At 42.0% G+C, this 15,164-nt stretch overlaps 1 protein-coding gene across 4 annotated transcripts in view; it reads right to left on the bottom strand.

Annotated features, from left to right (window-relative positions):
- LOC103738199 (nuclear body protein SP140) overlaps nucleotides 1-15,164 on the bottom strand; it is a 68,446-nt gene that overhangs the window by 38,675 nt on the left and 14,607 nt on the right. For 3 of the 4 annotated variants that reach the window (XM_017799382.2, XM_008838058.3, XM_008838060.3), the window contains 2 exons: nucleotides 5,092-5,169; nucleotides 4,936-5,013 (listed from right to left, as the gene is read on the bottom strand). In XM_017799382.2, the coding sequence (XP_017654871.1) occupies nucleotides 4,936-5,013; nucleotides 5,092-5,169 (156 nt within the window). The remainder of the gene's footprint in view (nucleotides 1-4,935; nucleotides 5,014-5,091; nucleotides 5,170-15,164) is intronic. The other variant, XM_017799383.2, reaches the window with a different exon arrangement.

Raw genomic sequence — 15,164 nt, 5'->3', positions numbered from 1 at the left:
ACGCAAAGGAAAATAGCTTTAGATACTTAAGTGACAATAGAATTTATTCTCATAATTGTTTTAATAGCTTTTGTATAATCCTCATCGCTATTATGAGATACAAAATGTATTTATCAAATCTGTAATCATTATGCCAAAAAATCTGAATTACTGTAATATTTTGCATATTGTTAAAACTGTAACTTTAATTGTAAAAAAAAATTTTAAAAAAATGAAAAAAAAACCAAAAAACAAAAAACGATTACTATGGAGAAGACTACTGTTCAGCTTCTCTTCCTCCTAGCCCCCTATTTATCCTTTCAGGGTGGTTTTCTTAGCTTTCCCAGTATGTGATCCCCATTTGAAATGGTGATTTAAAATGCCATTTTCTAAAACCTGGAGCGCTGTCAATTAACCTGTTGAATGGGTTCTTTAAAAATAAAAGTAACACTTGAGGTTGGGTGCTATTAATTCTTCATAAAAATTCAAATATTTACTAATGCATCTTTCAATTCTCATCAATGAAGCTGCCTCATGCAACAGAGGGCCAGGAATGTAAAAGGTCACAAATGGCCAAAACACAGAGAATAAGAGTCGACAGAGTGTGGGTCCTTGGACAGGACTCCTATATTAAAATCCACCCACCCAGGGCTCAGGGATCATTGTGGAAGAGAGGGCAGAAAGATTGTAAGAGCCAAGGAGGAGGTACATGACCATATGGAAATAGTATTACAGGCTCCAGGGACCCTTCAATTACAAACCCACAGCAATGGTGTCAACATGCACAAGACCTATGCAAACTTAAGCAGACAAAAACCCAGTACAGAACTGTGGAAATGAACAACAGGTCCCAATCTTAGTCAAAAAATTATTGGCAGCTGATTTCTGCTGGGTGAGAAAGAGCTGATCTTAAAGGGAGGGACTCTAGACAGGCTGACTAGATCCCAATGGATGAACTTGCTCTGAGGGACATCTGGGGACGCTAACTTTACATAATAGGCCTTAACAGAAATGACAATGTATGAATTCCAGTTGGGGGGCTATAGGAGGGTGCCAAAGGGAAAGGGGGTATAAAGATGATTTTCTGTATGAAATACACAAAAATTCCAAAAAAATTTTTTTAATCCAAATATTATTAAGGGACCAGAGAGATGCCACTGTCCTGTGGTTTTTCATCTAAAATATATGTATTTATGTAAACAGAAATGTTTCCATATTCACAGTGACTTTTTACATATTTAAGCCTAAAGATTTTGGTCTCACATTTTTATACCCGTTTGAATCATTATATTTATTATTACAATTCAAATAAAATTGTACTTAGCATTTCCTATAGCATGTACTTTTCTGAGTAGAACACTTATGACCTTTGCTTTAATTTCATAAAAGTTTCTTGCTTCCTTGTTATTTGCATTCATTCTTTTTTCTAGAGTGGAGGTATGATTGTATGATTTTTTTTTTCAAAGACACAGTTCCACTAAGTACACCTGGCCAGCTTCCAACTCATGATCTTCCTGCCTCAGCCTTTTGAGTGCTGGGATTACAGGCATGAACCACCATGGTCCAGCTGCTTATTTTGTTTTACAAAATAAATGATGTGCCTTTTTTTATTTTTATGTACTAGAAGGTCTTGGGGTCAGGGTCTGGAGGAGGCAGTGTGTGGCATTCAGACAACAGGAATAGAAGGGAGAGGAGAGAAAGAAGGTGAAAGGAGCCAGGCTTGGCGGTGCATGCCTGTAATCCAGTCACTTGGCAGGCTGAAGCAGGAGGCTTGTCTTAAGTTCCAGGCTGGCCCGGGCTACAAAATGAGATGCTGTTTCAAAAACAAACAAAAACAGGGCTGTAAAACGTCTGCTGCCTAAAACCTTTGTTTTTATTTTTAAGTTTGCACTTAACTCATAAATTAATTAAAAACAAAACAAAATATTCTGATTCTAAATGTTTTAATTTGCCAGTATCCCAAAAGCAAATTACTTTCATTCTTGTACTCTACAAATCAACTAATTCCCAAAATATTCCACAATGCTCCAATCACTGACACGCCTACATGCTTCAGTGCTAATTGAGGTCAAACAGCCTATACAGGGCCTAAGATAAAAACTTTACATACATCCTATAAGTCTTCATGAAAAAAGTTGTTCACTGTCTCCTGCTGACTGATATAATTAAACCTCTTAATCTTGTGACAAATTCACAGTATGTTGCTACATCGCTGCCATTATTAAAAACTGTTACCGTTCTCTTAAATAAAAGCAACCTTATCTATAAACTCTTCTTACAGGCACAAACTTTGATGAGACAACAGAGACACCCACTGCACATCACTCACATTTGTTCTCATTCAGGTTTACCAGGACCACTATCACAAGGAAATGAGCAGGCCCACCAACCCGTGTCCCTTGTGCTACAACAGATGCTCAACACCGGCATGCTCTATCGCATGTCCCCACATCCTTCCTGTGTCATAAATTTTCTTTAATACAATCACAGGCACAGGGTACCATCACCTCATGCCCTTTTTGTCCTGCATTCCATACCCCTTCATGAGCAAACACAGAATCTTTAACCTAATAAAATTTGACTAGTGGATGAAATTCATGTTCTCACTTTCTAATGTCTCTCAATGTTCACGTCCCTGTTAATACATCCTCTGGATTCATTTGGGCCACTGCCCAAGCAAGGAAGAGACTACCCATGTTGTCACTCCTGTGCTAACCACTTCTGCTATCCTAGCCTTCCTCACAGCATTAAACAATGCTCCCTCTTAGACTTGCTTTGCTTGCATTGTTACTGATTGACACATTTCCCACAGCACCCAGTTCCCATACAATCCTCAAGGCCAGGCTATTATAAAGCACAAAAATCACACTCTCAAGTTATATCTATCTAAACATAAAGGGGGGGACTTATGCCACCCCTAAGAAACAATCGCCTATGGCAACAAAGGGTTATAGCCACTCCCATTTTGATTTCACAACCTATTTGGTGAAAGGATCTAGTCTCTAATGAATGGAAGCCAGGCCACGTTAAAGTATGGGGTTGGGGTTACGCTTGGGTATCTACAGATCACGGTGAGGACTTCTGGGAACCAGCACGAAGATAAAAGCCACACTGTGACATGTCCAAGCTTTGACTGTGAAGAGGACCCTTGCAAGAGAATGCATATTACCACCACCAAGGGTGAAAACATGCCTCGTACTCAACAAGCTGTTGCTCCTACCTGGGGCCAGCTAAAGAAACTCACTCAAAAAAGTAAATGTCAAATTAAAAATGACAGGTGATGTTTTCCCTATGACTATGTTCCTGATGATGCTTGCCTTCATTCGTGTCTGTACTACACAGAGTGCGTATGCCTTCTGTGGCCCAGGTAGGGCCAACTGTTGTGGGGTCTCCTATGATACTGAAGTGTATCTTCCCATGCTCTAAGGTTGTGAAGGGACTTATTAGATGGTATAAAAATGAAAAATACCTAGTCAAGTTTATCAATAATAAATATCATAAACAAGAGTATGTTCTACGTACAGGAGAAAAACTTGGTACATCAATTGTTAGCTAATAACTTCATGGGCTTATCTGTAAGATAACAAGTATTGTCAGTGTTTCTGGGGATGATGCTATGAGTCAAGATCAGGTTGTTTCATGAAGAGAAAGCATTACAAGTTGCCTTTGTCATGCAGAAAAAAATGTTTGTGCATTGTTTCTTAACCACCTTTAAATTATTCTGTTGAACACATCTCCTCGCCCACTGGCAAAAAAAAAACACCCTGTGGGATGGAACTTTTTATGTAATGGTGCTGCTTTCCAAGCTTTGCCTGCCAACTTCCCTGAAATATGCTCCATCAGATGTTCCCCATTACCATTCCTTATTTCAACTCATTGGGTTGCTAGGGGCCTCCCCACCGACCGTGATAACCAATTGCCCTCCTAAGTCCTGGCCAAGTCTCCACGTTGTGGATTTCATTTTATCCATTCCAGGTCTAGTAGTGGGGTGACAAAGAAGTTTCACAATTGGACTGTAGCTTCAGCAAGGCAGCCAAGCTCTCTATACAGGCATGAGCAGAGATGACTCAGAAAAGTTAAAAAAACTTCATACATCGATTCTACAGAATGGAGCCACTACTGATTTCCTGTTACTAAAATATCACTTAGGCTGTGAAAAAAATCCTAGAATATGCTATTTTAATATCACTGACAATTCCAATATTATTCCACAACAGATAGACCAAATCAAAAAAGCTAACAAGCTTCATAAAGGCAAAGCCTGGGTCTGGCCTGACTGGTTTTCCTGGCTTCACCCATTCCTGGGACCAGTCATGGCTGTTCTTTCACCATAATTCATTATTTCTTGCTTATTGCAATGGTTTTTAAAGCTATATATCCCACATTGTAATAGATTTACAACATATGTTGCTATAGATCAATTCACAAAATAAGGAGGACAGGCGGCTGCCTCCCTTGTCCCTAAAGAACAATGGCACCCTGCTCACTAAGAATTAAGAGACTTTTGACAATTGGCTCACTCAGAGTTAACAGGCTCCTTCAGGCTTTGCTGATGCAGAGACTTGGAGTGGGGGAGTGTTCGCTCCTGGGGTGCTGAGAAGACTGAGAAGGCACCTGGCTTCTGGAATTCTGGGATCAGGCTGCCACGTCCCTCACCTGTTTGTGCATTCATCAAAGGAGGTCTGATACTGGGCCAGTCGCCACAGCCTTGGATGCATTGTGCTCTTTTCTTATTATAGTGATAGAAAAAATTCCCATGTGCATTTTACACTGCCTGACAATTATCATATGTAAACCCTGTGTGAACTTCCAACACTAAGCTTCCTAAATAAAAACTTTCCAGGAGGGCAGTAAAACGCTCCTGAGCAGCAAAGTCTAGAGATCCCTGGTCTGAACTTAGGGTCTACAGCACTGGTCTCAGAAAGGTATCTACAAAGAAAGGCTGCCCTTCCTTACCTGGCCTAGATCTTGGTGGGGAACTCAAGGCCTCCTGGTGTGCTCCCACTGACACATCAAAACTGACACGATTGTGCTCTGTAAAAACAGAAGAAAATCCCTCAGAATCTATCCAATTCCAGTATATGACCAAGAGGAAAGGCTGCCCTTCCTTACCTGGCCTAGATCTTGGTGGGGAACGCAGGGCCTCCTGGTGTGCTCCTCTCCAAACTTCCAAACTAACACCTCTGTGTTCTGTAGAAAAGAAAAGAAACCCTCAGGATCCACCCAAGGTCTCAGGCTGTGACCAAGGAGAAGTCATGGAGAGTTAAGTGAAAGTGGAGGCAGTAGAAGCTCAGAGCATCCTGGTATAAGGAACACCAAATATTAGTCTTTTCTTTCAGATCCTGTAAACTGTGGAACTTGGTTTCCAACAAGAAATTCTAATCATCCCTCCACAGCCTTATGACTTGCTTAAGGCAAGGCCCTGCTGCATCCCTGAACCTGATGGCCTGGGGCAGTGGAGCTCTTCCTCCTCCCTTTGCACCAACTCTTTTAAACTAGACAACCAGGAAAGACTGTGAGGTCAGACCATAGTCACTGGGGAAAAGACACAGTGCTCTTGCTTTAGGGATAAAGGCCCACCAAGCTTCTGGGTTCTGTGTGCTTGCTGGATCCGAATGACCGCATAACACACTCTTTTGCAAAATTAAAACTTGCCAAGTTACTTTCACTTTGTTTCTTGTGTGGTACTGATGGGGTCCTTGGACTTCAGATTTTATTTCTAACAATTTGGGGGCTCAGTCTGGGAGTCTAATTTCATCTAGGAAGAATTCCAGAACCATAACTTTGGAGTGACAAGTCCCACTGCCTTGTTGCTATAGCCCCAGGGCTTTGGCATTTGGAACTCCCTGGATCAGTAATGATCCTGAGACTGGACAGTCTCTCAGCAATGAGGGAAAGGGCCCAAGAAAGCACTGAGGATACCAGGAAACTCTGTGCACAGAGCACTGTAGAAAAAGTCATGGAGAGGCCAAAGTACTGCCTTGGTGGTCAGGACACTTTGGAGGTTGTTTGGGAGTAAATGAGATGTGCAACTGAGTGTAAAATGAGTGTGGAGCCCTGACACACAGTTCCTTCAGGGGCAAAGCAGCAAACTTAGATGCAAAAACCTTCCTCCTTAGAGATGGCAAGCTGAGCTTTAGGGGACTTGTAACTTGGATGCAAGAAATTTCTTCCTTAGGGATGGGGTTTGAGCTTCTAAGTGGGACCGGAATGGGAAACACTTGGGCCAAACTGAGCTCTAGGGGAAATAGGGAGAAGGAGAAGAAAAGGAGAAAAAGTAATGAAGAAAAGAAGCGTATTCCCCCAGCGGAGAAATGAGCTCCTCTGGCCCAGAGGCTTTGTATCCCTTCAACATACCCATTTCTGCTCCGTCTAAGGAAAAAAGACTTTTTAAACCATGAGAAAGAAACCTCCAAAACTCCCACCTCCCTCAGAGTCCCCAGAAGTTTCAGACTTTATTTCCCCTCATGCCCCACTAAGTAGCATTGAGGTCGGGGGTCCTGGTACCAGAGGTTCTGTTCCCCACCCAGGAGCCCAGATAAGACAATGATGAAGTCCGGCGGCCGGCAGGGCGGGGGGGGAGATATGCAGGGACTGAGGGTTCTGACTGTGAGAGGGATGGAAGAATTGGTTCCTCAATCTCAAAATATCAGTAAGGCTTTTAATATCCAAATAGGAAAGGATGAAGGTTCAGCTGAATTCTTTTTTTTTTAATGGACTAAAGAGACCAGAAAAATATTCTGGATTAAACTGGAGGATTCCCTTACCAGGGAATGCTTAAACTAAAAAGCTACAAAAGATTAAAAACTAGAACAGAATGGCTTAGTATGGCTAGTTCCAATAGCACCTTAGATCCTGTGATCCCTAGGTAGTTAGTTTTCTTATATTTATTATTTTTATTTTATGTGTATTTGTATATTGCCTACATGTGTGTAAGTACACCCATGTTGTACAATGCCCTTGGAGGTCAGAAATGGGTGTCAGATCCCCTGGAACTGAGTTACAGACGGTTGTTAGCTGCCATGTGGGTGCTGGGAATCGAACCTGGGTCGTCTGCAAGAACAGTCAGTGCTCTTAACAGCTGAGCCAACTCTCCAACCCCAGCAGTTTCTTTTCTAAAAGGGTAGAACCTCCACACAAGCCTGCTAAGGTTTTAAACCAGGACTGTCTTTAATGAACTGTTTCTAAGGGACTTGACTTCCAGTCAACAAGGAGGGCCACAGATCCCGTCTAATCTTAGCCTGTGACATGCTTGGGTAAAACAAAGTGGAATCAAGGTCACATTCTAGCACACCTCCCCATTTCTTCCACTTCCTTCATGAGTTCTTATTCCAGCCACGGCTTGTACGTAGGAGTGGGCACAAGGAGCTGGGGAGTATACCTGGCAACCTGGAGAGGAGACCCAGATGACATCTCTTGGCATTTACAATTACAATTGGTGGTAAGAAACACTGGAGTCCCTTCCTTGGTTTGAGACTATGAAATTTTATAAAAAGAAGGGACAGGTGGCTGTGCTCATTTAATCTGTGAGACATATGAATCCCACAGGTCTTGTGTCCTGGTCAGAGATGGGTTCACTTTTTTCCTGGAGCTGAGCTTACCAATGTAGCCATGTGGCTTTGTCACCATCTTGGCTGGTGACCTCGTCAAGGTGGCAGCAACTCTGTGATCTAGTGGTCATCTTGACTGAGACATAAGACGGGGGGCAGCCACATGACTTTGTTACCATCTTGGTTAGCAACAATATCAAAATGACGGTGACCCATGTGACCTTACTGCCATCTTAATTAATCCATCCATGTGGTATAAAACAAAATGTCAACACCACACACTTAATGGTACTATTGTGTCCTGTGGGAACATACTACTCTGGGAATTTCCTGAACTGTATCCCAATCCTCTTGTCATTTTTTCCCTCTTTTTAGTTTGCACTTTCTTGGACTCTTGATGGAATCATATACATAGAAAACCCAGAGATTACAACACAGTCTCTACTGTCATGTGATAAAGGTCAATACATTTTTATGTCAGACTAAAGAAGTAATACCAGACCTCCACAACTGTATTTTGAATTTTGATACCGTTTTGACCTGTTTCTAAAGGGGACTATTTTGGGTTTTGACTTCTTGTATAGCATATTTACTGGTTTCTAAAAGTGACTATTTTAAATTTTTACACTGTTTTACATGATATTTCCTGGTTTTTAAAGGGGGCTATTTTGGGGTTTGACATTGTTTGTGTGACATATTTGTCTATTTTTAAAGGGGGTTCTTTGGGGGTTTGACATCTTTTTGTACGACATTTACTAATTTCTAAAGGTGACTATTTTGGATTTTACATTATTTTGCGTAATATGTTTGTTATTTTCTAAAGGGAGCTAAAAGTTTTTCTAGTCATAGGCCTCCCTCCAACACCAGCCAGGTACCAAGGGACCTGACATTATGTGATGGCCAGACCTGGAAAGCTCATGTGAATTTGCAGTATCTCAGGGCCAAACACTGCAAAAGAAAAGCTGCTAACAGCAGATACCTACAGCAATGGGAAACAAAAAGGAATGGCCTGCTTGGATGGAAGACAAGATGCAGGCTCCACTAGTCTTAATTCCTGCCCCTTCCCTGATACATGGGAGCCTATATTTGCTCCAGAGGTTTTATGGATGGTGGGTCCTGCACAGGCGGGATAAGATTAACCAGGCAACATACAGAAAGAATCCATTAATTTCACAGGGCATGAGAGAGTCACATTGATACAGTGAATAATCCAAGCAGACTCCCGCTTCTTTAGAGTCATTAATAAAGACAGAGAAAATACAGGTACCCATGCCCACCTTGATAAAGATAGGAACAGGTGCCACCTTTTCTCATGGGAAAGGGATAAGACTCCATGAGGAACATCTCCAGGGAGCACTTTGGAGAGGGAGACAAAAAAGATTTGGGAGATGTTCCAAAATATCTTCTTTTATTAAGTTTTTCAGAAGGCTGTCCTCCTCCATTAATAGACACAAGCTAAGTAATTGTGGGTAGAAGTTTTCATGCATCTGGTCACCCGAGTATAGCCAGAGAGGATCTCAGGTTTGACACTGGTAAAGGCAGATACTTCTGTCAGCCTGGTCCTGCTTGATCATGGGTGCTCGCTGCCACATATCCATGACTATAAAGTTTAGAAATATCAGGTGACCTCTTAAAATCAAAATTTCTATCTCTTGGTGGTCTCTGTTCCTAATGCAAGACCCAACAGATGGGAAGACTCATCTAAACTGTTCCCAACAGAGGCTATTATTATTTATCTTGTGATACAAAGATGTCTATACCATAAAAAAAAAAAAAAAAAAAAAACCCAGCTAATGGGATGCTCTATCTTGTCACAATGAGAAAAGTAGGTAACTTAGAGTAATGGAAATTTATAGTAAATACCAAGATTAATTTAACTACTTAATAAATGAACAAGCAAGATCAAGATAGATAAAAGATTGCTTACAGTCCGTGGAGAGGATGAACAAGACCCTCTACCTAAAAAAATCCTCAGTAAGTCCAGCTTTAAGAGGGTTTCCTTAGTTGATTTCTGCTGGACATTGTGAACATCAGCTGGATAGTGTTTTGCTGTGAACCTGTTGCTTCTCTCTATCTACCACTTATACTAATTGGAGACCTAAAGCAAGGTTTTGGTAGACCACTCTCTAAACTACATAAAGTAAAAAAGATTTTTGACTGTCTTATGTTTTTTATAAGGTTTACCTGGGAACTTACAAAGCCCCAATGTGTACACAGATAATATTAATTTATTACATATCTTATGTGTGTAATTTGGATTCCACATTCTTTTAATAAGATGATGCTGCACAGCGCTCTCTTTGAGTCATATTCATCACCTCAGCTGTGCCTCCTTGCAAAAGATCATCGTAATTGGGCTTGTTGTCTATGGGTGTCTATTCATAAAAGGAGGGATAAGCAGGGTTATTGGACCCTCACCTGAGTATCCAGCCACTCTTCCCAGCCAGTAATATGCAATTCTCTCCTAATCATATGTGGCTTCCTGGTTTGGGGAAGGACTAAAGTTTATAATCTGTGGAAGGCTAGGGAGAGGGAGCTTGACCCATGAGGCTATGGGGAAGCCAACATCCATGCTGGATAAAAACTTTCCAGTGCATCTGCTCTTAGGTCACACATGCACCTGTCAATAACCCCTCACCCATGCTCCATGAGCAGGCTCAATAAACTCATTGGTTCCCAGGATGAGCTTTAATGTAATCAAACCTTGGTTTGACACTAGAATCTTAGAAAGGGAGTAAATATTGCCTAGTACTCTGCCCCCCCAGAAATAAATTCTTACAACAGATAGTAAATTTGTTAATGTTACTGTCTCATAGTATTAAGAAAGGCAATGAAAAGGTGAAAGATGTTAAAAGGAAAAGTAGAAGTATTTTATTAAGAAAGATTATGAAGGTTAAGATGGCTGGATGCTTTCAGAATAGAAAAGATAATGAGAACACTTAAGCAAGTGATAGGTTAAGTGAGTAGGTTTGTTAAGATATATGAAAGATGAGAGCCGGGCATGGTGGTGCACACCTCTAATCCCAGCACTCTGGGAGGCAGAGGCAAGTGGATCTCTGTGAGTTCAAAGCTAGCTTGGTCTACATGGTGAGTTCCAGGAAAACTGGGGCTACAGGATGACTCCATCTCAAAAAAAGAAAAAAAAAAGATAAATGAAAGATGAGACTTAAAGGTAATATATAGATGATCTTAGTATTTTTAAGGTCAGAGTTCAGTCAACTGGCTTAAGAAACAAACTATATGTCTAGTCAAGGTTTATTAAAGAGCGTTTGGGTTTCTGGGTTTTTTCACTTATGCTTTATCTACATATCATATAGCAATTCAAAGTACCAGACTGATGTAATTACCTTCCTGGGTGTTTAACAGCCATACTTGGAGGCCTATACTAATATGGTTAGTTATTTAAAGGGACATTTTGCCCCTTGTCCTCCAAAGTGATCTAAGTCCTAGGGGGTTATGGGGGTACCTCTTGAAATGTCCTGTGACTGGTGAGTCACCTATCCTCTTGTTCAGGGAGGCCATGGAGACTCCACCAAATGGACTTGAGACAGTGTCCTGTCTACAAAGAGGAGGGTCAACACAGAAGGAAATTATCCTCAATGCTTCTGAGTGAAACCATGATCAAGTAAGGCCTTTGACTTATCCTCACACAGATGGAACGACTGGTATGAAAAAGGCCAAAGCCCCAAGTGACCCCTAAGGACCAGATCCTCAACTGACCTTCAGAAAAAAATAGAAAATTGGTTAATTTGGACCAACAGTATGATCTTAAACACCCAAAAGTAAAGTATAACCAAAGATTACAGGGAACGAAATGTTTCTTTAAGAGGCCAAAGGATTGTTTCCCAGACATTAGGTTCAAGTTCATATGAGATGCTGTTTAGGCAATTTTCACTAGTGATTTTCTTCTTGATATAAAAAATGATACTCAGATGTAAGACCTCAGACTTTGACCCAACTCAACACTGCAGTGCCTAACTGCGGCTAAGAGAGATAAGCCCACTATTATCTTAACCTAAAAATTAAATGATAGTTAAATTTCTTTTATCTCTCTGTCTAGAAGCCATGTGGGATGAAACACATTATGATTCTAGCCACTGTTTGTAACAACTATCAAAGTCCCTGAAAGCAAACACTGAGTTCATTGCTCTGGAGTCCAGCCTTGGAAGTCAAAAGACTACAAAGAGGAACCCAATGGATGGATGCTTTTGTGAGCCCATCAAGAAATTCTTCTGGTTCCCTAGAACTCACCCAAATCAAATGTAACTCCAAGGCCTTAAGGCACTTTATAAATAACTAAAAAGTTGGAAACTCTCTGACCTTCTGAACGAATGGTTTGGAAAATGAAGAGCTGTTAAGGGCTCTATGCTAACTTCCTTGGTAATCACGATGGGTGTCCTGATACTGTATTATATACCATGTGTTAGGGACCTAACTCTGGCTTATTGAGTCAAGCTTTTACCAAACAAATGTCTACTCCCTCTGGCAGTTTCTTACTCCCCAGTATAAAAGAAAGAATACCAATGCCTTCTCAAGGAGTTTGAAGAAAAGAGTGTTTAAGAAAATAAGAAGAGGGATTTGTAAGAAACATTAAATTTTAGTCTTTTCTTTCAAACCCTGTAAAACTTGGAACTTGGTTTATGACAAGGAAGTCTAATCTTTTAAAACCACCATGCCCTTATGACTTGTTTAAGGAAGGGCCTTGATGTATTCCCAAACCCGATGGCCTAGGCCAATGGAGCTCTTCTCCTTCCTTTGCACTAACTCTTTTAAACAGCCAACCAGGAGAGACTGTGAGGTTGGACCCCAGCCAATGGGAAAAGGACACAGTGCTCTTGCATGAGGGATAAAAGCCTATCAAGCTCTAGGTCCTGTGTGCTTACTGGATCTGACTAACCACATAATGCACCATTTTGAAAAAGTAAAATCTGCCTTGCCAAGTTACTTTCCCTTGTCCACGTGTTCTTTGTGCAGAACTGATGGGGTCCTTGGACCTTGGATTTTATTTCTAACACTGGGTGAGCCTGTCAGTCCCAGGCCCTGCTGGTCTGCCCTTCAAGTTCACCTGGTGTGCAGGTAGACACACTCCAGTCACTGTCACCAAGACAGAGGACCATCCCCCACTTACTTCCTCCCCACACACCTCACTCTCCCTGTCCCCCACCTCTGCACATTCTGTCTGTCTCTGCCCTTGTTTCTGGCAGTCAGTTTTCTCCAGATGCTTCTGTGATGTGTTTCTGTCTCCTGTTCTTCTCCCATCTTTAAGTCTTGTACCTTGACCCCCAACAACTTTCTCATTTCATTTGTTTCTTCCTCTGTTTCTCTACCTGGGCAACAGGAAAGGCATCCTGGAATGGGGTAATAGAATCAGATCAGAGAAAGGGACAAGAGGCAGAGAGAGGTGAGGTAACACCACTCAACACAAAAACAGTGTGTGGAAGGCCCACGTGTGAAAGAAAGATCTGGATGTTGCAATCCCTGGATGTGTTGATGCCATCACCAGAGACGAGGCACAGGATACAGGCTCGTGCCTGTGGCAGGTGGCACAGAAATCTAAAGAAATCCACAGGAACAGCATCTGTCTCCATCTGAGGTCAACAAAGAGCACCGGGCTTAGGGATCATAATGCTGCAACAAAGAAGCTTGTGACGGTGGAGGAAGTGTGGACAGGTGCGAGAGGACGTGGGCCAAGCATCCTCCATTGCACCTGGGCTGGCCGGGCATCACCGGCTTTGCTTCCTGGTCACCTATCTGAGAATTCCCAGCACTACAGAGAAACGAGAGAAAAACAAGCACTCAACAAACCTGGCGAGGGACCCAGAAACACATGAGGGTGTTCAGGTGGAACCAGGGAGTCCAGGACAAACAAGAAAAGCAGGGGTACAATGAGTAAAGATGGCAGCAGCGGGTGTTTAACACAGAGTGGAAAGACAGTCTTTCTTTGGTACTTACTACTTAAACGTCAATAGGGAACCCATATATTCTACCAGTCAGAGCCAGACCGGTCCAAACAGGAGTCAAAGAATTCCTCCTTTGTGTTCCATAAAAGGTCATGGTAAATGCAAAAGATTCCAGAAAAAAAGGACCCAGAAAATTTAAGGTACTGAAAGCTTTGAAGTAGGTTTAATACAGAAAAGCGGGGTAAGCCAACTTGCATTTTTCTGGGCATCATTCATTGAGTTGGACAGAATGGGTGTAACAGAGCAAGATCGGCAGAGGGGAGGGATCTGGGGCTGTTTTATAGTCTAAAGGGAAAAGAAGAAATCTGATATGGTTTTTCTGTTAGGCAAAGAGAAAACAGACAGAATTGGCCAGATCAGATGACTGGTTTGCCTTGGGGAGGAGCAGTCATCACAACTCTGCCCAAGAATGTTCCTGTGTTAGATGGAGAAATAGTGTTGCATCCTGAGCTAGAGAACACCGGTTGAGGAGGCAGGTTTGGTGTCAGGAAGGATGGCATGTGCAATGTTCCATATGTTTCATACTGAGATTCTTGAAAAACATCCAGGTAGAGAAGTCTCTGAGAATTCCATGAACATATCAGTCATCAGATAGGTGAGCAGGGAGACATCTTGAGCTGTGTGTTTGGGGATCATTAAGTTATAGATGTGGGAAGATTAGAATGCCTGGGGGAGACCGATGGCTCTTATGTGTTTCACAGTGCCACTTTGAAGGTTGGAGACACTGTAATCTGAAAACTCACAGCTAGGCCAGAAATTGGTTCTATCCAGTGCCTCTTCCCTTGATCCCTCCAATGTCTCAAACTGTGTTCTCTTTCCCTTAAAGAGTTTTTGTTCTCCATTGACTTTAATTTACAAAAATTATTACATTTCTTTGGGGCGGGGGTTGCACACAAGTCACAGAACCTGCATGGAGATCAGAGAACCTGTGGGACTTAATTATCTCCTTCTACCGCGTGGGCCCAAACTCAGCATGTTAGGGCTTGGCGGCAAATGCCTACAAGCCAGCGAGCCATCTCATTGGCCCTCAACTGACTGTTTATTCTTTCTCCTTTATCTTTTCTCTCTGGATAAGGTTTTTGACTTTCACACACTATTAGCATGTTCCCTCTGTTTCTCCCTTAATATAATTTTCTTCACATTTTTAACTCTGCACCTTGCTGGATAATTGAGTTTATATACTTTTTCCATGGTGGTCATTTCCCAACTTCTGTTCTCTCTAGTTAACTTGCTGGTCAAAAGTTCACTATACTCATCATGCCCACATTCCTGGCCTAAGTGTGGGGAAAGTAGGCTGAAAATTATCTGTCCCCCTCAATAGCACACCCCAAGTGATGATACTAGGACTCCATGCATATTTAGGTCAAAATGGCAACCACTCATTCCTCTGTTCCAGGGCTCCATTTATATTCTCAATCCCTAGTTAACTTGCTGGTCAAAAGTTCACTATACTCATCATGCCCACATTCCTGGCCTAAGTGTGGGGAAAGTAGGCTGAAAATTATCTGTCCCCCTCAATAGCACACCCCAAGTGATGATACTAGGACTCCATGCATATTTAGGTCAAAATGGCAACCACTCATTCCTCTGTTCCAGGGCTCCATTTATATTCTCAATCCTCCTGTTTGTGTCCCCTGAGGAAATTCAAAAGCTGAGACTAATCTGGGGGGTGGGG

The sequence above is a fragment of the Nannospalax galili genome, unplaced genomic scaffold (genome assembly GCF_000622305.1).
Source record: "Nannospalax galili isolate Female #2095 unplaced genomic scaffold, S.galili_v1.0 scaffold1138, whole genome shotgun sequence".
In the NCBI taxonomy this organism is placed as follows: Eukaryota; Metazoa; Chordata; class Mammalia; order Rodentia; family Spalacidae; genus Nannospalax; species Nannospalax galili.
This window is presented reverse-complemented; position numbering and strand designations above follow the sequence as displayed.